Source organism: Ambystoma mexicanum, chromosome 3q (genome assembly GCF_040938575.1).
Source record: "Ambystoma mexicanum isolate Mex_15411 chromosome 3q, UKY_AmexF1_1, whole genome shotgun sequence".
NCBI lineage: Eukaryota > Metazoa > Chordata > Amphibia > Caudata > Ambystomatidae > Ambystoma > Ambystoma mexicanum.
The window spans coordinates 1,236,414,375-1,236,440,813 of NC_090926.1; the positions used below are offsets into that span (position 1 = coordinate 1,236,414,375).

A 26,439-nucleotide genomic window follows, 5' to 3' on the forward strand; every position below is an offset into this window, starting at 1 on the left:
GAGCCCAGCACAGCCGAGCGGCGTGTGCAATTCCCGTGAGGAGAGGACACTTTCTTTCTTGCTGCTGCTGCTGCTGCTGTCTTTTCTCAACGTGCGCTGGGAGTTCTAAGAACTCGCGCATTTCGTATTTCCAACTCGCCGCTCGCTCGCTTCCAGGAGGAGGCGGAGCGCTGTGCCGTCACGTGACTGATCACCTGACCTACCTAGGCACAGAAAACAGAGCCCAGCACAGCCGAGCGGCGTGTGCAATTCCCGTGAGGAGAGGACACTTTCTTTCTTGCTGCTGCTGCTGCTGCTGTCTTTTCTCAACGTGCGCTGGGAGTTCTAAGAACTTGCGCATTTCGTATTTCCAACTCGCCGCTCGCTCGCTTCCAGGAGGAGGCGGAGTGCTGTGCCGTCACGTGACTGATCACCTGACCTACCCAGGCACAGAAAACAGAGCCCAGCACACCCTTGCGGCGTTAAGCCCGAAGGAGAAAAGGCCGCTGGCTGTTGTGCGGCTGTTTGGCGCTGGAGGTGCCCATAACGAGGATACTGCTTCCCTCTCTTAGTGACCAGCTCGAGAGGAGCTGCACAACGATGGGTCGCTTTAAAAGTGAGAACTCAGACTCAGGGGCGGAAGAGCGAGTGAAAACTAGGCAACAGGTAAGGCAGCGTGTTGCTTCTGATCCGGCCTTGGCCAGTGGATTGTCACCAATTGTAGACGGCCCTAAGAAAGGTATGTTGCATTGGAAACAGAGCCGTCTTGTCTTTTCAGCAAAAAAAGCACATGTGCAGGACCAGCCCCAAGCACCGGCCATACAAGAAATTACTTCTATTGACCTGGTACACGATGAAGGAGATTCTGGCAATACACTGACGGAGGCCCTATTCAACCCAGACCTAGAACAGAGCCTACCTGTGGCGGATAGGCCCCAGGGGGAACAGAGTCAGCACACCTTGCCGAGTGACCTAGGGGGAAATATATACCTGCAATACCCTTTAAAGGCAGGGTCGTCCACATACGGGTCTCATTGTTTGGAAATGCCAGGTGGGGCAGAATCCTCGGAAGGGGGGCTAGACACACACAAGGAGAATCTGGCTGTGGAACAGTCCTATGCTGTGGCCCCAACAGGTATGGCTATGGGAGCAATGGTAGAAGGGTCAGTTTCTTATGATTCAGCCCTATCCATGAACAAGGAAGACCTGAATGAGCAACAAGGGTCTATACTCCTCAGCAGACAATCAGAGAAAATTAGGGAAAATATGGAAATTATATCAACTCAGAAGACGGTGATCACAGAATTTCCAACTACAGAGAACGATCTGCCTCAGATGTATCCTGCCACTCTGGAGAAATCTCCCAGCCCACGACAAATCCATTTAAGCTCTGGAAGCAGTTTCATCGATATGGATTTAAGTGTCAGTGACTGCAGGGAACACAGGCCTGGTTCTTTGCAGGAAACCTACCCTCAAAGTGCTGGCATGGATAGGGCCTGTGAAACCCCTAGTAATACTAGCCTCGCTTCCAAATTAATCCAGGATATCTCAAACCTCACGGGCAAAATAGTGAGAGAAAAAAGGAGAAGTTTATCGCTCATCAAGGATAAACTAGCTGCGATTGATGATGAAGTGGATCCAGCAGATCAGTTTCCTTTGAACTCCTCACAAATAGGGGGTAATTTGCATCAAACCCCAGGAATTAGACAGAGGGATTACAGAAGCCAAGCCTCCCAAAGGGAGGCAAAAAAGGCCCACAAGCTGGGCATAGATGACATCGGCCTGGAAAAGATAAGTGATTTGCGCTCAAAGGGAAGGCAGGAAGACCTAGCTCACATCCAAAATGTGGTGATGGCATCACTAAACATCACGCTTGCTCCCTTTTTGAAACTATACGAGACTCTAAATGAAACTTTGCAGTTATTACACCTATCAACAGTAAAAACTGAGGTAGGGATGGGTGAAATAGTTAGCTTCACGAAGCAATTGGACATGAGATTACAAAAAGAGTCGGACCTCTCACATCAATGGCAAAATCGCCTATGTGACTTGGCGCGTCAGGAGTCCAATGATAAGCAACTACTGATGGAAGCCATACTGGATGATCACAAATGGATAAAAAAATTGAATCAGCAATCCGCCTTAAGATCAGACCCAAAGCGAAGCCCTATAAGGGACCGGGACCTGGTAGATCCTAGGATGAAAGACCTGGAAGACCGGAGAAGGGTAGACCCGGAAATGGTCAAGACAAAGGAAAAAGTTGGCGGTCCCTTAGTATTAGGGAAGGGCATAAAGACGTCTAAACCTACTAATCCGGAATGCATCTTGATAGTGGAGGATGAGAAGGTAAAATCAAGCTTTGCGATCTTCAAAGAACTCCCACAGCAATTGGGAAAAAACAGCACTACCACAAAAGACCCTTCCCATAAAGACCAGAAAAAAACAGGTCAAAAGAAAGCAAAAAAACAGGCATGCAAGCATAAGGCTAATGGATCAAGAGCCTTCTTAAGAAACATCAACCTGCCTATCGAGCAGCCGGAAGAGCCATTACCTAAGAAGCCCAGGAGAGAAATAAACTTGTTGAGTGTATCGAAGGAAAAAGTTGTGCAGACGACACCTCAAACTGGGGAGTCGGTTCTGCAAAAGAAAAACGGTCGGGACACAAGTGGCTGTCTGAGTGATCTCATTGAAATAATAGAGGAAACCAGAGAGGAAGAGATGTGGGACGACATCAGCTTATCAGAATGGCAAGAAATTGATAAGCAGTTAAATGATGTTCCGACAGGAAAAGAACCAAGAACAGAGGAAGAGCAGCGAGTGAATAAGCTCACTGGGAAAATAAGGAAAAACGAAAATGATAAACAAAGACAGAATCGTTCGCATGATCGCAAAGATGAACATCGGGATGCCATAAGGAATACACGGGACAGGCATCAAGTAAGTAGCTCCCATCGATGGTCAGAACAACGAGACCGTGTCCCAAAAGATGAGAAGGAAAACGCTAAAAGGAGGCCAAGGGACAAGTACCGAGAAAATCGATCTCATCGGTGGTCTAAATCGCCGTGTAAATCCCGTGACAACAGGGTAAAAGATCTCAAAGGAAAAAAGATTGACACTAAAACCCAGGAACTACGATCAATCCCACGAGACAAGAAAAGGAGCCCGAACATTGCAACAAAAAGATGGGACTTATTAAAACAACTAGAAGCCAGAAGAATGTCTAGACGTCAGACAAGTATAGGGAATCTTCCGAGAAAGACCCCAAGATACAGGAGTCCTGAAAACTCAAGGATAAAAGTTCAGCAAGGGGTGAGATGGGACACCCCAGTGGAGTACGAACAATTCCACACACTGAAACTAGAAAGGACCTGGAGAGATAGACGAAGGATAGTGCTGAATAGGAACAGGGTGATGTCAATACTTAAAGATCTATCAGCAAGTCGGAAAATCCACACTGATGACGTGGCAATTGTGGAATTCATTGATGAAGAAAAGCCGGACGTGGTCCTATTACACTTGACAACAAGAAAAATGAAAGATAGCTTACTGGATGTAAAGAATAATCTGAAGTCCTGGGGATATAGACTTACTGACCCAGATAATAAAAGTACCTGGAGAGAGGCAAATACCCACAGACCAGTCGATGATAGGGTGGAAAAAATTATAAAAACCCGAGAAAGGAAACCCATTAACATGCGACAAGAAGAGAGGTCGAACCAAAAGTTAAATATCAGGCAAGATCGCGTGGATACAAGGGACCGTAGCTCAGAACCAGTCCCTAAAATAAACAGCACCCAGAGGTCAATAGATAACCAACTAATAAATCTGAGATTTACAGTTGATAACTCAAGTAACTCAAGTAAGAAGATAAAACGGGCAGGAGTCAGCAATCAGACACTGACAAAAGTGGAGAGTCGAGGACATACGCCCAGTATCAATCCAGAAAAAAAGCGACAATAGACCGACCACATCGGTGTAGGAACCAAATCCCTCTTAGCCTCATGGAACACACGGGGATTTGTCCATCTATATTCGGGAGAAAGTAACTTCCTTGAGAAATACGAACTCATTTGCATACAAGAGAGCTGGATTTGAACAACTCCCATTTGTGAAGGTTATTTGGTCTATATGAATCCGGCACAGAAAGGTCCTTTGGGAAGACCCCGGGCGGGGCTTATAACCTTAGTGAAGGATGACTGTCAGCTTCAAGTCTTAGACCATCTGACGCCAAATCCGCTCCTTCAAATACTTAAAATAGTGAAAAACAGAGGACGGTATGAAAAGAGACTCCTGTTAATAAATACATACTGGAATGTCTCCGAATTAGCTACGGAGAAGTATCTATCGGACTTGACGGTGGCTCTTGACGCCTCAATGCAAGAAGACAAGGATCAACTGATTATCATATGCGGGGACCTGAATATTAAATTGCTGGATAAAAATGGCTTGTTACAAAGAAGACACAATCTCCCGAATAATGAAAAACGCTGGCTGGTAGAAATGGATATTCGAGAGTTGTCAATGTTGAATGGCCAAACAGCAGGTGATATTCCGGGAGCGGACACCTGGTTTGCGAACTCAACGAAAGCCTGCTTGGATTATTGCTTTGTCACAAGAAATACATTGCCTTGGATAAACTCCTTTAAAGTTGTCCCACAGACTCGTAGCGACCATGCTCTCCTTGAAATTGAATTACTCTGGAAAGCGGAAGAGCCGGAACATCAAATCACCCCCGAAATGGAACTATCATGGGGACGTAACAGGCTGAAAATCAAAGCAAGGACAATCCCTCAACTAGCAGTCCGGCTTACTCATAACTTTGAAGTTAACCATGAAACAGCGGAATATGGCTGCCTACTTAAGGAGTTTGAGATTAAAAAGGGATTAAACAAAAAAAAAGATTTCACGAGGAATCACGCATATAGCAAAATCCTGGTTGAAAAAAGAAGGGAATATCGTGCAGATTTGAGACATCTCCGGAAAAGCACCCACATAAACAAAGAGGAACGTATAAGACACTGTAAACAGTCTTATAAAAATTGGTTAAAATCCACCAGGATTTGGCGAGCACAAGCAGACGCAGAAAAAATGATGGCAGCAATAACTACATCTAACTCTAGGTCCCTGTGGGAGATAATCAATAAAGGGGATGATTTTCAGTCACCCCTGACAGCCAGTAACGTTTCAAAAAAGGACTGGGTAAAGTTTTACAGTGATCTCTTTCATGAGAAAAGCCCAATAAAGACCAAGAAAAGTTCGGGGAACGAATGGCGTATTGAAATAGACAGGGATGACATTCTAACAAGAATTCAAAATTTGAGTTCATCGCGAGCTGCCGGTCCAGACGGCATCTCGAATTTAATGCTGAAGGAAAACAAGGAAGAGTGGGCGGATTTCATCCTGGTATTATTCCAGCAGATATTAAAAACAAGATCAATCCCACACTCTTGGAAAGAGGCCCTAATTGTTCCCATATATAAAAAAGGAGATCGTAATAATCCAAGGAATTACAGGCCCATCGCCCTCCTAGATTCCATAGGGAAACTGTTCTGTTCCATCTTGCTAAGAGATCTCAAAAAGTGGGCAATTAGGGAAGGGATTCTGGACAAAAGACAAACAGCTTTCATGAGTGGCGTCGGAACATCATTGAATCTATTTATTTTGAATATGCTAAAGATGCGGGCACTAAAACAAAAAAGGAATATTTACCTGGGCTTCATTGATCTTGAACAGGCCTTTGATGGGATCTGTAGAGAACTGCTCAGGTCCAAACTCAGGAAATGGAACTGCCCGCAAGACCTGCTACAGGCCATTCAGGAACTGTACACTAACACCTCAGTTCAGATAGTGGTCTCAAAAAGAGGAGATCTGACAGAGAAAATATTAACCACCAAGGGCATAAAGCAAGGGTGCGCCCTGGCACCTTTCCTGTTTGCTTTGTACCTAGCAGACATGAAAGAATCACAGGAACACATTCGTGCATTCCCCCCGTATTTCAGGAGGAAGCCCTCTCATGGATCATCTATGCGGACGATGTGGTATTTATGGACCAAACTCCCATAGGTCTGCAAAGACGCATGGTGGAATTCAAGTCTTACTTAAGCAAAAACCATCTGTCGGTCAACGTTAAAAAATCCAAGGTCCTAATAATGCAGTCGGCACGAGGTCCTAATATCGGGAAAAATAAAAAGGGCTTTACATGGTCATTGGATAATCAACCTCTGCAAATAGTTGATTCAATAGTTTATCTGGGGGTCAGAATAAATAAAAACATCAATGAGCAGGGCCAATTAAATTTTATCAAAGAAAAGCTGATGAAACTCTCTAATCAAGCTAGAGCCCTGCATCGACGCTACGGAACCTTTTCAATGATGCCACTAATCATATTCTATAAGCAAAAAGTAGTGGCAAGCATAACATACGGAGCTGAATCATTGTTAAATCTTCACTGGAAAACGTGGGCGGTTCTAGAGGCTTTTTTCTGGAGAAGAGTACTTAGGCTTCCGAATTGTCTCCCTGCATCGATAATTAGACATGAGTTGAGATTACAATCAATGGAGTCAATAGTGCTGTGGAAGACCCTCTCGCTATTTCGGAAATGTATTCTTGATAAACCTCCCATTTCATTCGAACTACTAGCGAATAAAGAGGTAATCAATGCAGATCCGTATTTCAATGCTTGGAAACAGAACTGCTTCGAAATTCTGGAACATCATCATATTAAAATGGACACGCTAAAAGATAATCCCGAGAAAGCAAAGAAAAAAATACGAGAAAATGACTGGATAGCCACTGATAATCTAAAGAGGGAGAACACAAAGTGTTATTATATCATCTGGGAGCGCAAGGCACTGAATGATCCTCCACCTTATCTCCGAAGATTTCCCTCCTCAAAATATAGGGATCTATTGATGAGAGTCAGATTTAACATCCTGCCAACAAGAGAAGTGCAATATTTAAGGAAACAAATTCCAAAGGAAGCTGCTATTTGCCACTTCTGTAATGCTCCGGACATCTTGGAATCAATAAAACATTGGACGTGTTCTTGTCCGGCCTTAATCACCCGAAGGAACTTATACCTAGGAGATTGGGTGGATAACATAAATATACTGACAGATGAGGATTATTGGGAACGAGTTCTGACGGTCCAAAAACTTGGTCCGACCCTGGAAGTACTACGATTCATAGAATCGATATTAAAAGGTATAGAGGGTAACAATGATGAAGTGGAAGAGGAGGTTGAATCCTCGTAAGGATGGGGGGGTCTGGAAAAGGAAAAGGACATTGACTGTTTCTTGGGTCTTTGTTAAAGGTTGAAAATTTATTTAACCAATAAAACATAAAAAAAAATAAGAAAAAAAATAACCAGAGGTCAATTTTGGCAATTTTACAACACCTTTTCCAGAATGCAGACAGAGACAAACTGAGTTCCTCGGTCTGATATCAATATTGATGGGAACCTGTGTAGCCGGAAAAATCTGTTCCAAAAACACAGTAGCCAGAGTAGAAGCAGTTGGGAGACCTTTCAGGGGAATAAAGTGGGCCATTTTGGAAAACAGATTTAGGACGGCTAAGATGGTATTGTATCTGTTACAGGAGGGAAGGTCTGTAATAAAATCCATTGGTGGTGTATGCCAAGGTGCTGGGGGTACCTCTAAAGGACGTAGCAGACCTGCAGGACTTCATTTTTGGGGCTTGTGTTGTGCACAGGTGCCACAGGTTGGGATGAAATGGACAATGTCCTTTCGCCAAGTTGGCCACCAGTAATTATTCTTTATTTTAGCTAGGGTTTTGGCTATTCCCGGATGCCCTTCTACTAATGAATCGTGATAGTTTGCGATGATTTGATTCTGTAATTTCTTATCCGGGATGTACAATCGTCCTTGGTAGTATGGTAGGTTGTCCACAATCGGTCTCCCTTCCCTAGCCATTCCTGTTGCGGCGGTGGACTCATCAAGTGTTGCAGGTCAGATTTTAAGTTGTCTAGAGTGGTGGTTGCGGCGATCATGCCTTGGATTCGTCCTTCCGGGATGATGGCCACCGGGTCTGGTGTTGTGAATGCCTCTTCTCCCTCACTCATGCGAGACAGGGTGTCCGCTTTTCCATTGCGTACTCCGGGTCTCTAGGTGATGACAAAGTTGTATTCTGCAAATTAGAGAGCTCAGCGGAGTTGGCGTGATGATTGCGCTTTATGGTCTTCAGATATTGTAGATTGAGATGATCCGTGACGACAGTGACTGTATGTCTAGCTACAAGAAGATAATGTCTCCAGGCTTTGAACGCTGCCTTAATTGCTAGCAGTTCTTTATCAGTGATTGCATAATTCAATTCAGGGGCTGAAAATTTGTGAGACCAGAATGACACGGGATGCACCTCACCTGTTTCGGGGTCTCGATGTGACAGGACTGCTCCCATTGCTATGTTGGAAGCATCAGTTTTGACCACGTATGGTAGTTTTGGTCGAGCATGGCGTAGAATGGGCTGTTTCTAGCTCCTGGAAGGCTTTCTCTGCCTCTGCGGACCAATTAAATTGGTTATTTTTCCATACTAAAGAGGTGATTGGGTGGACGATCTGGGAGAATCCTGGAATGAACCGGCGATAAAAGTTGGCGAACCCGAGTACACTCTGTACTCCCTTTATGGATGTCGGTGAGGGCCAGTTAAGGATAGCGTCTACCTTGCGTTTGTCCATGCGTACGCCCTGTGGTGTGAGAATGAAGCTGAGGAATTCTACCTCTGTCACATGAAAGAAGCATTTCTCCAATTTAGCATATAGCCAGTGTTGCCGCAGTTTCTCCAAAACTTCCCAGACATGGGGCCTCATTCCGACTTGGGGGGTAAGGGATACCGGGCACCGGTAAGGAGACAGTGCGGTAAACCCTTACCACCCAATTCTGAGGTCCCTTAGCGGGAACCGTAAAGGACGTGTGGTCTAGCCACATGTCCTTTACGGATCCCGCTAAGGGACCAGGGTGCTAATTACGGGCTCGCTATTTGCGGGCCCGTAATTAGCACCTTCCCCATTCCCGTTGAGCCCTGTGGGGGCTCAAATGGGATTTGGGAATGGTTGGGTGAATGTGGACTTACCGGATCCTCCAGGGTCGGAATGACCCGGTAAGTCCCCATTCAGCCACACCAGACCTGGACCCGGTATTGGAGGCAGCTATGGCGCTAATAGCGCCATGGCTACCTCCAATCTCGGAATGAGGCCCATGGTTGACGTGGTCCTCCTTGGTGGTCGAATAGATAAGAATGTCATCAATATAGATAAGAGCGCAGACGTCCAACAGTTTGCGGAGCACGTCATTCATGAAAAATTGGAACGCCGCAGGGGCATTACATAGTCCAAAGGGCATAACCTGATATTCATAAAGGCCATATTACACGCGAAAGGCCATCTTCCACTCGTCTCCTTTTTTGACTGTTACTAGATGGTAGGCCCGTCGTAAGTCTAGTTTTGTATATAGCTGAGCGTTTTTGACTTGATCCAAGAGCTCGGGGATATGCGATACGGGTACCGGTTTTTTATTGTGATCTGGTTAAGTGCTCTGTAGTCAATGCAAGTTCTCAGGTCTCCCTCCTTTTTAGGCACAAAAAAGAGGGGCAAGGATGCACGGGACTTGGACGGACGAATGAAGCCATTTGCCAGATATTGATCGAGGTAGGTTTTTAGATGCTGGTTTTCCTGTTCTGCTAGGGCGTAAATCCATCTGCAGGGAACTTGAGCTCTAGGTACCAGATCAATTTGGCAGTCACACGGTCTGTGCGGAGGTAGGATGTTTGCTTGCTCTTTTTGAAAGACATCTTGGTAATCCAAGTATTCAGGTGGTAGTGAACTGGCGAGGCACAGTATGGTTTCTTTCTTCGACAAACTTGGGTTGATAAGACCTTTTAATGAGAATCCCTTGCTATAACAGGCATTGGCACAGTCGTGGGGAAAGGTCAGGACTCGTTTATGCCAGTCAATCCTGGGATTGTGGGTCTCCAGCCAGGGCATTCCCAATATCATCTTGAACTGAGAAGCGCCGATGAGATCGAAGGTGATGCCCTCTCGGTGACCATCCTGACACAGAAGCGTGACCTTCTCGGTGTAATGCGTTACTGGGCTGGATGATAGCTGAGATCCATCAACTGCTGTGATGTTTTCCAAAACCTGGTTCTGTCGGAGAGGAAGGCCTATCCGGGTAGCCAGATCTTGGTCCATGTCATTTCTCACAGCCCCACTGTCAATGTATGCCTCCAAGGCATGTATTTTTTGATGGTTGCTTGTGATTTACCAGGAGCACAGGGATGACTAGATGTGAGGTCTGTATAGGTTCCTTTTCACTGCTCGACAAGTGGACTCCTACGCCGGGTGTTGGAGTTTCCCCGAGTCCTATTCTTCTTCTTCTTCACCCTTGTCACTGCTTTCCTGGGTGGTTTCACCAGGCATTCTCAGAGATAGTGACCTGCCTTACCACAGTACAAACAAAGCTGCTGCTGTCTCCTTTTCTCCCTTTCTGCCTTGGTGAGTGGGCTCTGGGGCCTCAGATTTGCATTGGTCTGGACTGATCATGAGATTTCGTTTGATTCTCGCACATAGATGGACCGACCGCCCCTCAGCCTTGGCCCGATCCATCTTCTGATCCTGCAATCTGTGATCGAGCTGCACTGTCAGGTTGATGTATTCAGCACATCTTTCTGGGAGATTTACTACAGGGCTAATACGTCCTTAAGTTCCCCTCGCAAGCCTTGGTAAAAGAGAGTAGTTCTGTTCTCCTCTGACCAGTTAGTTTCTTTTATCAGACGATTGAAGGAAGCGATATATGTTAGTACGTCTTGATTACCCTGCCGTAGTGATAACAGTTCATTGTCCAGAGCCCGCCCTTGAGTATGCCATGCAAATAGTTTCTCCATTTCACGCTGGAAACCTCCAAAGTCTCGAAGCAAAGGATCATCTTGGTTTACCAAGGGTATTGACCAGTCCGCTACACTACCTCCCAAATAGAGTACAAATGCCATTCTTGCTTGATCGTTGGGGAATGCCCCAGGTCTGCACAAGAAATGTAGGCGACATTGATTCATAGAGAGGGTTTACTTATTCGGGTCGCCTGTGAAGTGTTCTGACGGGGCTAGGGGAACCCCCCTGGAAGAACCACCTGTACTGGCGTGGGCTGTTAAGGTGCGGCAGGAGGGGCATACCCCGGCAGTGGGACCTGGCCTGCCTGTGCCTGGAGCATTTGCCTTGCTAGTTCATCTGTCCACTCCCGGTTCACAATTAGATTCCTCCTTAGGGCATTGGTTTCCAGTCTTAAGGCATGAACTTCAGCCCGTAACTCTCCCAGTAATCGGGCCAACTGGTCCGTTTCAGAAGTTTCCATAACGCCCAGGCAGAGATTCGAAGAGGCTTTGCGTTCTGTTATGCTCACCTGTTCTCTGCGGAGGCGTTTGGGCACGGTTGCAGCCCTCCCGGGGGTGAGGTAGCTCGGGTCCGACTTTGCCCTCTGCCCTTAAGTGGTGACTGGTGGTAATAGGTGATACTGCTTGTGACTGCTCCTGCATGGAGAATATTGGGCGTGAGTATGTCAGCTTGTGCGCCTGATCCCCTTCCAGACCCCTTATCCCAAACCGTGGTAACCGTGGGATGCGCTGCTCCTGGAAAGTTCACCTGTTGATTAGTTTTGGCGAGCACTCCGTCCTGCTGCTTCTGGCAGGGGCGCTTGTATGATCTGGACCGAGTTCCTTCACTGGTCCCTTGTACGTGGTAGTCCATTCCTACTGCGACTAAGCCACTATACTTCAGGTGTTCCTGTTTACCTTTGTCTTTCCTCATGTGTTTTTGTTATATTGTAAAGTTTGTTGTCTCGCATTGCTGCCTGTTCCACTTTTGATGTTTGCTCTTTTGCTTTCTTCCCTTGCAGGTGATGTTGCAGAAGCTGCGGAGCTCGAGGCGGCAGCCGGAGGGAATGAGGAACGAAGCTGCAGAGGTTAACTGGGGGGCGCGCGGGGTTCAAATGCGGCACGGCCCTAGGACGGATGTTCTAACCTTGTCTTTCTTCTTCTTCACAGGGTCCGAGTTTGTGCTGCGGCATCGGGATCAAGATCACTAGATGTCAGGAGGTGAGTCTGCAGATGAAGCGATGAAGAACCGGTTACCTGGAGGTGAGTATGCAGGAGAACGTCTGGTTTCAAAGGTAAGTAAACTGATCCGAGTGGTGGTGAGCGTCACATTGCAGGTGAGTTCACAGTAACGCGAAACACCGGCCTTAATGATGGAGCAGGTTTTAAAGCTGAGCTTCTGAAGCAACGCCCACCAGGTTCAGCCTGCCTGCCAAACCCTGCCACACCCGATGAGTCAGCACATGAAGACCAGGCCCAGGGAGCCACACCCGATGAGTTAGCACATGAGGATGTATCAGCTCCTGGAAAGTTCTTGTAAAATGAAAACACTCCTGCACTGAAATAAAGTGTTCCTTCTCACATCTCTATATGAGCCTGGCGCCAAAGGCGCCAGCACTGAGTCCATCCAGGGCCCCTGTGTTTATGGGTCCCAAAAGGACATAAGTGAGTCAAGTGACCCATTGCCCCCATCACTAGATGGTGTGGTTTTTGTGTTCTGGGGCCTGTGGCCATGACAGTTATAGGCCCTTTATTCATACATAATATACAGAAAGAAGAATAAACACATCATCAATTATACATAGACCAAGAGAAAACTCATCACTGTTAGCATTGTTGCAGAAGACACCTGCATCTCGGCCACTACGACACTGCTTAGTCCCACAGCAGGTAGGCAAAGAGATTGATCGTCCTAACGGGATTTGGAGCGGAGCATCCTCCCTCTCATCGAGACTGCATCACCCGGGGTCCAAATTCTAACTGCTTTCCCAAGAGTAAAAACTCTTCTCTTTATGGGGCTACTTTCGATCCCGCCCCTCATGGGTTACCATGCTACCCTCGGCCGAAGAGCAGACAATAAGCCTGAGGCGCAAAACAAGTGGAATATTCCAGTTACAAGAGGAAAAAAAACAGCTTCTCTTCTTGCTTTCGTTCCCATTGCCCCTTATCACTGCACCTGCAGAGTGCTCTGTATCCCTTTCTGGCTTGCCCTTCAGTGGACAATACAACAACTATTTTCCCCGGCTTGGTCATCCTACATAAATATGTGACCTTGTCTTCGCTGCAGAAATACATGTTTACTTGCTGAGTCAGTGAAAACGTAGGCTTTCATTGCTATTTCATTACGGTAAATGGAAGTGAATATCCAAGATGGCAGCGCATCGGTGCCATGGTTTCAGGCTCATTTCGCACAAGCACTACACTGCTGCTCCACACAATTATCGCAACTTGCTGGAGGACACAAGACAGCTTCAGTCGGAGTAACCATGTGATATGGAATGGTAGTGGTTCTAGATTTGGATCAGGGTCACAGTCATCATGGCAGCTGCTTTCGGTAACTGGGCAGAACAACATCTTAAGAGCATTTGACAAGAGCACAAGATAAGGAAAAAGATAACAATTGGCAGTATGATTTTCGTAGCTAGTCACATTCAATATGGCACCCGAGAAAAAAGAGAGTCCAACCAAGGGTCATTTGTGATTCCTGCCTAGTTCTCCAAGATCTTTCTGAGCTTGTGCAAGGCAGCAACAGTCTGAATTAGGGACCCATTCCCCGAATCAGTGGGGGGCGCACATGTGCAGCACCTGCTCCCTTTCTTCTGGTGGACCCCTCCCTCCAGAGCTGTTAAGAGGTCAAGGATATACCTGTTCTGTAAGATTATGAGTCTTGACAAATAGCAGGGGTTCATATGGGTCACACGCCAATTGCCAGGAGAGGCAAAAAGGTTTCTGTGCGCCTAAATAACCAATACTGTTAGAGATGTCCAACAAAGCTTTTGATGATGCCGAAGAAAGGTAGTTAGACTGCTTGGTCTGTTGCAATAGTCCCTCCTTTTCGTGATCAGACAGAGTCATTGATGTGTTCATGTGTGATGATACAGGGAACACAAGGGGCACAGGGGACAAGGGGGCATGGATGTGGCTTTGAGCACCGGGTGGGTAAGGCTCAAGTATTCCTCAGGAATCACAAGGACTGGCGCATGTAAAGTGGTGAAAATGCACACACCTCGCAAGGCTGGAGGCAAGTGTCTGTAGGTGTACGCAGCCCCCCAGATAAGGTGAATATATTAGGCCTTTTTAAGCACAGAAATCTTGTCAATACCGCCCTTTTAATTATTCCTTGCATACCACTTACACATGCTATTTATGGCAGCACCCCCATAAATCATGGCGCTCACTGGTGACAGCCTGGCTAGCAGCAGTTTGCAAATCCATTCTTTAATTTAGCAATCCAAAGAAGCAACTGGGATGAGTCCTGGTCCGTTTAATTTTTTTAACACTCTCCTCTATTAATGATTCTATCAAGATAATACTTTCTGATTAATGTAAAAGGGAATTTGTGTTTTGTTCACTTTGTTCAACTGCTTGCATTTTGTACATTACAGTGTTATTAAAGCATCTTGAATCATGAATATGCTTTTCACTTTGCTTTAGGACACATGCAGTATTATGTAAAATGAACATTGTCTTAAACAAGGGCTGCATTTCTGTTTAATTTTCCTCAGTCTTAATCCGCGTTAATAGAGGCAGCGCATTTGCAGCAGCATGTGCATTTCACACTTTGCTTTCTTTTAATCACAGAAGCGCATCCATTGCATTTAATGCCTTGCGCTTCTTGATCTCTTGAAGTTTTAAAAGAGCCTTCCTGCAAGCAGTTGTTTGGCTTTTGCGAGAAGGACATTTGTTGGGGTGTTCTATATGCAGATGTGTTTTTTTTTGTCTTGAGTTTGCATGTGTTTGCGTGCATGAAAGGGCACTAGACATAGTTTGAGCAACAAATAGCTAGGCATGTGGTCTGAACTTTGACTCCCTTTCTGACCACCCACTGCAAGCAGGTATAATGGATACAGATAGAAGCAGTGCTGTATATATTTTCTGTGGCACAGATTGTACCGGTACCTCTCAACAGGACTGATATATATTGAGGCTATATGCATGTCATGGCACAATGCCAAATATTACCACAAACGTGATGGGTGGAAGGTTTTGAATTAATCTGAACCACTTACATTGCTCTGGGCATTCTTCCACGCCACTGTTTTTTAGCCCATCTGCGGCATTGCAAAAGGGGTCCAGCCATATGCAAATCAGTCAGGTTCTGCCACCAATGGTAGCAGCGCAGCCCAAACTGCTAGGCCAGGTCCCCACTGCACAGAAACACACGCAACCGCAGATATGTTTTTGCCTTGTTGGGCCTCCTCAGTGAGGTGCAGCTTGGTTCCTTATGGCAGAGCGGGCATGGGACCCAAGTCTGGGCATATCCTCTCTCACATAGTGAGATAAACTATAACCACAAAAGTGACAGGTTGAAGGTTTTGAATTAATCTTAATGATGGGTTATGATTAATTCAAAACATTCCAGCGATCACCTTTTTGTTTTGCTAAAGTTACCCCGAGTGGGATGGGTATACCCAGACGCGGTCCAGAGTCTGCCGGGTCTAGAGACCCAAGCTACTCCTCACTGATGACGCCCGACAAGGTTGAAACATGTCTGGGGATGCTTGTAGTCTCATGCAGAAGGGATGTGACCTAGTAGTTCGGGCTGAACTGCCCCTTTTGCGGTAGGACCAAGCCTGATTTGCATATGGTTTTTCCCCTTCTATCATGGTTTAGCAGGTGTAAAAACGATGGTCTGGAGGATTGCCCAGAGTGGTGCCCGTGGTTATGATTAATTAAAAACCTTCCAGCGATCAGCTTTTTGTTTTGCTAAAGTTACCCCGAGTGGGACGGGTATGCCCAGACGTGGGTCCCGAGTCTACCGGGCCTAGAGACCCAAGCTACTCCTCACTGATGATGCCCAACAAGGCTAAAACATGTCTGGGAATGCTTGTGATCTCATGCAGAAGGGATGTGACCTAGCAGTTCGGGTAGGACTCACCCTTTTGGGGTAGGACCTAGGCTGATTTGCATATGGTTTTTCCCCTTCTGTAATGGCTTGGCAGGCTGAAAAACAATGGTCTGCAGGGTTGCCCAAAGCTGTACCCGTGGTTATGATTAATTCAAAACCTTCCAGCCATCACCTTTTTGTTTTGACAATATGATAGGTTATTTATTTACAACGCCAAATAATGCCAAATATTCACAGCAGGGCTGATTGCATCATGCCCACATTTCTTAGCAGGACTGCTATGTTTTGGGACAGTAGCTGAATTTCTTAACAGAGCTGCTGTAATGACAAAGCACGAACATATGTTGGCATTTTCTGCAGCAAGCTAAAGTACTGAGCAAGAACAGTGTCTAAGCTTTTTCCACCAACCTGCTGAGCTGGTGTGATGCACACTGGCAGACAGTGGGAAAATATGGAATTTCTGTTATATACTTCAATCCCTTCTACTCGGTCTTGCACTGCTTCTCCCGTGTCCGATTACTGAGTCACACTGCCAAAAGTCTAGCACTGTTCAAAGCCTCATTATGAATCTTCTGACTCATGTAGGATAGTTCAAACAGGTTTAGAGCTTTTGACAAGCCATTTATGTCAGGCAAGCCTTAAATGGAACTGCCAGTGCCCTAACCCTATGTGCCTTTCAGTGTCAACAGCCTGTTGGAAAATACAGCTCAGTGGGTCAATAACCCTGCTGCAGAGATTATTGTGTAACCTGTTAGTTCAAATCCTGTTGATAGGTGAGTTAATGAGTCTGCATCAGAGGTGTGCTTTTAAGATGCAGGTAACATTCAATTGTTACAGAGATGACGTAACTTTTGACTACTAAATGTTCAGTGATTCAGAAGACACAAATGTCATCGGGGCCCTACGTGTAATGCCTCAGTACACACAAATCATCAGGGATGCTATGCCTGTGATTGCTCAGAACACACCACTCATACGGGCTCTTATACTTGTAATGGCATATAGTGTTGGAAAGAATCTGTATTCAAGCAAGTGCTGCATCTTAATTCCCAGCCTAATGGGCAAAAGAAGGGTTGCACACATCTACAAGGGAGCACCCAATGGTAAAGCTGCACTAGATCTTCCTATAGAAAAGTCATTTCCAGCTTTTTGGATATTTATTGGTGCTATGTTAATTCGAGCAACAGGAAGAGAGAGCAATGAGCTACATGATAGGGCAACAAAGAGACTGAGAAGGGAAACAGACTTAATAATAGGACAAACTCACAATAGGAGTGAGGTATAGAAGCCGAGCAAAAGAGACATTTATTGACAGTAAAATAAAACACAGATCTACAGCAGATGGGGAGAGGTGGAAATAGAAAAGCAAGACTACAGAAGGGCAGGCAAATAACATAAGAGTCAGTGCAAGAAAGATTATCAAAAGGAGTAGCAACCACAATGAGAACATGAAAAAACAGATCTAGCCAGAGCAATGACATGAGAGACGAAGAGGAGTTATATCAACCGATACAGCGAGATAATAGGAGGGAAACAGCAACAATAGCATGCTGAGATGGGAGAGGAAAAGTGACAGCGAAATAGACCACAACATCTGGCATTGCAACACCTATGGGTGAGAGGCAGAACATCAGAAAGTGAGAGGCTGGGGAAACAAAGTAGCAAAGGGAAGGAGATGGAGCAAAAATATGGAGTGGCTGTCAAGCAGGTTGCTCCAGGCAGCAACGGTTGGAAGTAAATTATTCTCACTCCAAAATCCTATTTGGAGCACTGAGTGTACGGACCGCAAGTCCAAAAAATATCTACAAGAGCAGCTGTACCTACAGCCACATCGGCGATGCGAAACGTGCGGGTGCAGCTCCCATTTCTGCCAACCGGCACTGTGCCATCACCCTTAAAACACTGAGGACAATGGATACGTATCTGTATCTTACAGGTTTTTCTGACTCCTTGGTCCATCTGAGATGTTTTGGATATTTCTGCCACACATTTCCACATTCTTGGTTTACACGGGCGACTTCTTCTTTTAAGAATCCCCTCGTCCATCTAGCTCTGCAAACCTTCACCTCTTGCTCCCATTGGTTATCAGTGATAATCGGGCTCAGACTGACTATAGGGCAATAGGCCCATGGCTGTACCAAGAACACAAAATGCTGGTGTGGGACAGTTTTTTTGGTCAAAGTGGACCAGTTTGATGAGTTATTCACTATGCAGCTAATTGTTTTGACCAGTGTTGCTGAATAAACATTTTTTAAAATGCACAATTTGCATCATATTTTATCCCAAAACTCCCCCTTGGGTAGTATTCAAACAGTGTCACAAAAGGAATGAATAGCCATTTGCAACTGTGGGCCACTTTTTCATTGGTGCCCGAGGCAATTATATGGCCCAGTCCGACCCTGGTGACAATAGCCCCTTTTAAACTCAATTGGACTCTTTGCGTACACCGAACATTCTTCTGCTCTTTACGGCCTGTAGCTGAACATTCCTCATCAAGAGGTTTAAATTGATGCTGTGACTGATCACCCTTGGAACTGCCCTCAGACCTGCATTGTAGCAATACTCTGCTGTAACTATACACCATGCCATGATATTGTACCCCTGTGCTGCTGCAAGCATACTGACACACTGTGCCAGAGCATAGTAGCCCTGTTCTGCTGTAAACTCACTCATACACCATGCCAGGATATTGTAACAATACTCTGCTATAACTATACTGATGCACCATGCCAGGATACTGTAATCCTGTGCTGCTGCAAGCATACTGACACAATGCGCCAGAGCATAGTAGCCCTGCACTGCTGTAACCTGACTGATGCACCATGCCAGGATATTATAACCCTGTGCTACTGCAAGCATACTGACACAATGTGCCAGAGCATAGTAGCCCTGCTCCGCTGTAACCTGACTGATGCACCATGCCAGGATATTGTAACCCTGTGCTACTGCAAGCATACTGACACAATGTTCCAGAGCATAGTAGCCCTGCTCTGCTGTAACCTGACTGATGCACCATGCCAGGATATTATAACCCTGTGCTGCTGATACTGACACAATGCGCCAGAGCATAGTAGCCCTGCACTGCTGTAACCTGACTGATGCACCATGCCAGGATATTATAACCCTGTGCTACTGCAAGCATACTGACACAATGTGCCAGAGCATAGTAGCCCTGCTCCGCTGTAACCTGACTGATGCACCATGCCAGGATATTGTAACCCTGTGCTACTGCAAGCATACTGACACAATGTGCCAGAGCATAGTAGCCCTGCTCTGCTGTAACCTGACTGATGCACCATGCCAGGATATTATAACCCTGTGCTGCTGATACTGACACAATGCGCCAGAGCACAGTAGCCGTGCTCTGCTGTAACCTGACTGATGCACCATGGCAGGATATTTTAACCCTGTGCTGCTGATACTGACACAATGCACCAGAGCATAGTAGCCTTGGTCTGCTGTAACCTGACTGATGCACCATGCCAGGACATTGTAACCCTGTGCTGCTGCAAGCATATTGACACAACGTGCCAGAGCATAGTAGCCGTTCTCTGCTGTAACCTGACTGATGCACCATGCCAGGATATTTTAACCCTGTGCTGCTGATACTGACACAATGCACCAGAGCATAGTAGCCGTGCTCTGCTGTAACCTGACTGATGCACCATGCCTGGATATTGTAACCCTGTGCTGCTGCAAGCATACTGTCACAATGCGCCAGAGCATAGTAGCTCTCCTCTGCTGTAACCTGACTGATGCACCATGCCAGGATATTGTAACCCTGTGCTGCTGCAAGCATACTGACACACTGAGCCAGAGCAAAGTAGCCCTGGTCTGCTGTAACCTGACTGATGCACCATTCCAGGATATTGTAACCCTGTGCTACTGCAAGCATACTGACACAATGTGCCAGAGCATAGTAGCTCTCCTCTGCTGTAACCTGACTGATGCACCATGCCAGGATATTGTAACACTGTGCTGCTGCAAGCATACTGACACAATGCGCCAGAGCATAGTAGCCCTGCTCTGCTGTAACCTGACTGATGCACCATGGCAGGATATTGTAACCCTGTGCTGATGATACTGACACAATGCGCCAGAGCATAGTAGCCCTGCTCTGCTGTAACCTGACTGATGCACCATGCCAGGATATTGTAACCCTGTGCTCCTGCAAGCATACCGACACACTGCCAGAGCATAGGGCCCTGCTCTGCTGTAACATCACTCATACACCATGCCAGGATATTGTAACCCTGTGCTGCTGCAAGCATTCTGACACAATGCGCCAGAGCATAGTAGCCCTGCTCTGCTGTAATCTGACTGATACACCATGCCAGGATATTGTAACCCTGTGCTGCTGATACTGATTCAATGCGCCAGAGCATAGTAGCCGTGCTCTGCTGTAACCTGACTGATGCACCATGGCAGGATATTGTAACCCTGCTCTGCTGCTGCAAGCATACTGACACACTGAGCCAGAGCAAAGTAGCCCTGGTCTGCTGTAACCTGACTGATGCACCCTTCCAGGATATTGTAACCCTGTGCTACTGCAAGCATACTGACACAATGTGCCAAAGCATAGTAGCTCTCCTCTGCTGTAACCTGACTGATGCACCATGCCAGGATATTGTAACCCTGTGCTGCTGCAAGCATACTCACACAATGCGCCAGAGCATAGTAGCCCTGCTCTGCTGTAACCTGACTGATGCACCATGGCGGGATATTGTAACCCTGTGCTGATGATACTGACACAATGCGCCAGAGCATAGTAGCCCTGCTCTGCTGTAACCTGACTGATGCACCATGCCAGGATATTGTAACCCTGTGCTCCTGCAAGCATACCGACACACTGCCAGAGCATAGGGCCCTGCTCTGCTGTAACATCACTCATACACCATGCCAGGATATTGTAACCCTGTGCTGCTGCAAGCATACTGACACAATGCGCCAGAGCATAGTAGCCCTGCTCTGCTGTAATCTGACTGATACACCATGCCAGGATATTGTAACCCTGTGCTGCTGATACTGACTCAATGCACCAGAGCATAGTAGCCGTGCTCTGCTGTAACCTGACTGATGCACCATGGCAGGATATTGTAACCCTGTGCTGCTGCAAGCATACTGACACACTGAGCCAGAGCAAAGTAGCCCTGCTCTGCTGTAGCCTGACTGATGCACCATGCTAGGATATTGTAACCCTGTGCTGCTGCAAGCATACTGACTCAATGCGCCAGAGCATAGTAGCCCTGCTCTGCTGTAATCTGACTGATGCACCATGCCAGGATATTGTAACCCTGTGCTTCTGCAAGCATACTGACACAATGCGCCAGAGCATAGTAGCCCTGCTCTGCTGTAACCTGACTGATGCACCATGCCAGGATATTATAACCCTGTGCTGCTGATACTGACTCAATGCGCCAGAGCATAGTAGCCCTGCTCTGCTGTAATCTGACTGATGCACCATGCCAGGATATTGTAACCCTGTGCTTCTGCAAGCATACTGACACAATGCGCCAGAGCATAGTAGCCCTGCTCTGCTGTAACCTGACTGATGCACCATGGCAGGATATTGTAACCCTGTGCTGGTGCAAGCATACTGACACACTGAGCCAGAGCAAGGTAGCCCTGCTCTGCTGTAGCCTGACTGATGCACCATGCTAGGATATTGTAACCCTGTGCTGCTGCAAGCATGCTGACTCAATGCGCCAGAGCATAGTAGCCCTGCTCTGCTGTAATCTGACTGATGCACCATGCCAGGATATTGTAACCCTGTGCTTCTGCAAGCATAATGACACACTCCACCAGAGCATAGTAGCCCTGCTCTGTTGTAATCTGACTGATGCACCATGCCAGGATATTGTAACCCTGTGCTCCTGCAAGCATACTGACACAATGCGCCAGAGCATAGTAGCCCTGCTCTGTTGTAACCTGACCGATGCACCATGCCAGGATATTGTAACCCTGTGCTGCTGCAAGCATACTGACACACTGAGCCAGAGCATAGTAGCCCTGCTCCGCTGTAACCTGACTGATGCACCATGCCAGGATATTGTAACCCTGTGCTCCTGCAAGCATACTGACACAACGCGCCAGAGCATAGTAGCCCTGCTCTGTTGTAACCTGACCGATGCACCATGCCAGGATATTGTAACCCTGTGCTGCTGCAAGCATACTGACACAATGCGCCAGAGCATAGTAGCCCTGCTCTGTTGTAACCTGACCGATGCACCATGCCAGGATATTGTAACCCTGTGCTGCTGCAAGCATACTGACACACTGAGCCAGAGCATAGTAGCCCTGCTCTGCTGTAACCTGACCGATGCACCATGCTAGGATATTGTAACCCTGTGCTGCTGCAAGCATACTGACACAATGCACCAGAGCATGGTAGCCCTGCTCTGTTGTAACCTGACCGATGCACCATGCCAGGATATTGTAACCCTGTGCTGCTGCAAGCATACCGACACACTGCCAGAGCATAGGGCCCTGCTCTGCTGTAACATCACTCATACACCATGCCAGGATATTGTAACCCTGTGCTGCTGCAAGCATACTGACACACTGAGCCAGAGCATAGTAGCCCTGCTCTGCTGTAACCTGACTGATGCACCATGCTAGGATATTGTAACCCTGTGCTGCTGCAAGCATACTGACACAATGCACCAGAGCATGGTAGCCCTGCTCTGCTGTAACCTGACTGATGCACCATACGGGAGCATGTTTACTCTTCCCTGCTGTAGCCATCCTGATGTCCCATGCCACGGGATCATAACCTGCTCTGATATCAGTCGGCACAAGAAGATGTTTGCTTACCTTGTATTTCCCGGCAGCCTCCTTTGTGGGGTACACGCTGTGTGATCTGTGGTGACTGGACTCTCTGCAGATCACACAGATGAGCTTCTCGTCCTCTTCACAGAAGAGTTTCAGCTGCTCCTCGTGCTCCTCGCACAGATTCTCCCCCTGGGGTCTCTGGGGTCTGCCCCTCTGCACCGAGAGCTGTTTTGCGATTTCCACCACGTTCTGCAGCTGCCGGTTGTGCCTGAGATCCCCCTCCCGGCAGATCTCCCTGCACTGAGGGCAGGGGAGGCGCGAGTCCAGGCTCTGGGACCAGCCACTGATACAGGAGCGGCAGAAGTTGTGTCCACACCTGGTGGTGACCGGATCTTTATAATACTCCAGGCAGATGGAGCAGGTCGCTTCTTCCTGCAGACTTCTGACAGGGTTAGCAGCCGCCATGACTAGCAGTGAGACATGGAAAAAAGTTTACTTTCCCTTTGGACTTTCCTGATGTCACGTGACTTTACTTGGCTGCAATCCAAAAACCTGGCCCAGCAGCAGCCTCTTGAACTCTGTGATTGTTGGAGCTGGAAATATATAATACCCAGCAAACTGCACACACTATGGCTAGAGTTACACAGGACATGTGATATAGTAGCGAATTAAGAGTTTGCGCAAGAGATGTGTATACATACTCAGTTTGAAATCTTGGCAGGACAGAATCATTACAAGTCTGCCCGTCTGGAAATAAGGGTGTCGGTAGCAACGTACGGGCACCCTTTCAGGACTGGCAGACTACAACTGTACCTGCTGGCGCCCAGAGGCGTTGCTAGGGGGGGCTGAGGGGGCTATAGACCCGGGCCTTTTGGTTGTAGCCCCAGATAGAAGCTCAGGGACTACAACTAAAAGGCTATAGCTAGCCCGGATACCACCAGTCCCGACATTATCTTAGCCCCTGATCTTTTCCAGTCCTAGCAACACCCCTGCTGGCGCCGTTGCGCGGCAGGTCTGACCTGCCGGGCGCAGTGGCCCTGGTAGGCAGAGTTGTCATGGAAGCGTTAGTAACAGTGCCGGTGTTTCCGAGTCCCCAGTCCTGCGCAGTCCTATAGGATTCCACGGGACTGCGGACTAACATTTTCCAACGCCTCTCACCCTACTGAAGCCTATAATTACAGCGCTTAGAAGGAGGATAAATACCACATGAGTGGCTTTATCAGGGGTGTATTTGATTTATTTATTTGTATTCTTGTGTCCTGCGATTGCCCCACCCTGAGGGTCTGGGAGCGCCTTACAAAGTTCTAAAAGTTCTAAAGGTGATAAAGAAGTTACCGAGGGTCATTTTCTACAGGGGGGTGCCTGATATAGAGGCATATAAGCGATGTAACACTCTGGGGCTCATTACAAGTGTGGTGGTAACCAGGCAGTGATACCGGCGGGTTGCCGCCGGACCGGGCTGCAACACCATTTCCCGCACCTAATATCCCGGTGCCACCGGGACATTACAAGCCCCAGCGGCCAGGGATGTCAGGCACTGGAAAATGTTAGTCCCTTTTCCCGTGGAATCCTATAGGACTCCACGGGAACGCGGACTCGGAAGCACCGGCACCCTTAGCAACGGTGCCGCTGCGTCCATGATAACTGTGCCTACCGGGTCCGCTGCACTCGGCAGGTCAGACAGGCCGCGCGCAACGGCACCAGCAGGCACAGTTGTAGTCTACCGGTCCAGAAAGGGTGCACGTACATTGCTACCGGCACCCTTATTTCCGGACTGGCAGACTTGTAATGAGGCCCTCTGTCTCATTTTCATTTCTTTCCCAGTTGTAGCAAAGGCAGAGAGCAGAGTTTGCATCTTTGCTTTTCTTTCATCCTCTGTCTTTAAAGAGCACTCGATTTTTAACCCTGCATGAAGTATGCTTTGAGGCTTCTTTGGAAAGTGATGATAGGGGTGTGGAATGGATGTGGATTGGTAGCTCGTGCCCGGCTCTGGCCACCTACTGGGTGAGTGCTTGTTTTTGTGTGCAGGTTAGTTTAGAGAGAGGAGTGCGTAGTAGATTTTGGTTGACTTGTCTGGTGTTTGTGTGTGCAATTTGTTGTGAAGGTAGGATGGGGATTTGAGTCGGATGGCTACTATGCATAGTCCTTCGAGAGCAATTCTCTCAGGTATAGGGAGGCAGTGGTGCCAGGAGAGCGCTGCAGTGATATGTGAGTGGGGGAGGGAAAGAGGCACTGGCAAACAAGCTTGCCATTTTTTTGGGCATTAGAGCAAAGCTTACAAGATGAGTGTTCTTTCGTGGCCACACAGGCCTACATTGGTGCAGCCAGTGAGGAGCATGTATTTGTGAGTGGCATTAAATTGTTTAATTGGAATTATGAGCAAACAAGATGTTCTTATGTGATAGTACAGGCGTCCGTTGCTGGAGCCAGTGAGGGCATGTTTCCTTAATTGGCATCTTCATTTTTATTGCCCATATAATATATAAGCAAAGCCAACACGATGTGTGTTCTTATATGACCATACAGGACTACATTGCTGCAGCCAGTGAGGACATGTTTTTTTAACTGACATTGCATTTTTTACTGGCATTCTAATCAAAGCCGAGAAGAGGAGTGGTCTTACGTGGTCCTCGAGACCTACATGAGTACAGCCACTCTGGACATGTTTTCTTACTGTGGTATTGCATTTTCTACTGGCATTATAAGCAAAGCTGACAAGATGGGTTTTCTTGCGTGGCCATACAGATCTACATTAGTGCAGCCAGTGAGGGTATATTTCTTAAATTGCACTGCATTTGTTACTTGAATTGTGAGAAAAGTCAATAAAATGAGTGCTCTTAGTGGCCTTGTAGGCCCACATTATTAAAAGTCAGTGAGGGCATGTTTTTGTAAGGGGCATTATGGGCAAAGGAAACAATATGAGTGTTCTGACGTGTCCATACTGGCCTATGTAGTGCAGCCAGTGATGGCATGTTTTATTACAGTGTCATTGCATTTTTCAATGGAATTATGAGCAAAGCAAACCGGAGTATATTCTTATGTGGGAATACTGCCATTTATTGGTTCAGTCAGTACTTTAAATGGGCCGGCACTATCCAGCCCTCAGTACCGGCACTTCTCAAAATATGTACATTTTAGGGCCGCCACTTATCGGCAATAAAAAAGCATACCAGTACTGGGGGCCGCTGATTTTCTCTGCAGGCCAATTGGAGTCTCAGAGCAAAGTCACAGCTGTGCCCGTTCCTGCAAGCTGATTAGTCACTTGATTCCTTAATTTAACAAAGCGGACAGTGCCCAATTAGCTTGCAGGAACAGATGGACACCCGCCCCCTCCCCAGTCCACTGTAAGCCCCGGACGTTGCAGTGTTTGCCAGCGAATTTTCCAAATAAATGCGTCCAGTCAGGCACGCAAATGCAATCGTTTTTGTTTTGCCTGCGCTTCCAGCAGCTGTAACTCCTTCAGGCATTTGCCTTGTCCAGCTAAGGTTGCATTTCCGCTCCCTAGTGCCATTTGTGTGTGTGCTGAGAGTGGCCCTTCCTTTTGTTGTGGGTAAACCTATGCAGTGTTATAATGGGCGGGGCATCCTCCCTTTGATGACCATTTCACGGATGGCGTGGTTTTCGCTTTTTACTTCACCGGTGTGAAGGCATCCTTTTTTTTTTAGTTTGGTGGTCAGGTGACCATTTCAAGTTTCATTTTGAGAATGATCGCATTTTGGGGGTTTAAGACTTGTTCCTCATGG

At 47.1% G+C, this 26,439-nt stretch overlaps 1 protein-coding gene across 1 annotated transcript in view; it reads right to left on the reverse strand.

Moving 5' to 3' along the window:
* The window catches only part of LOC138447813 (E3 ubiquitin-protein ligase TRIM39-like), a 189,524-nt gene extending 166,343 nt beyond the window's left edge, over positions 1-23,181 (reverse strand). The window contains exon 1 of the mRNA XM_069604179.1: positions 22,739-23,181. Coding sequence (XP_069460280.1) covers positions 22,739-23,161 — 423 coding nt within the window. The 5' untranslated portion in view covers positions 23,162-23,181. The remainder of the gene's footprint in view (positions 1-22,738) is intronic.
* Between the last annotated feature and the right edge of the window lie 3,258 nt (positions 23,182-26,439).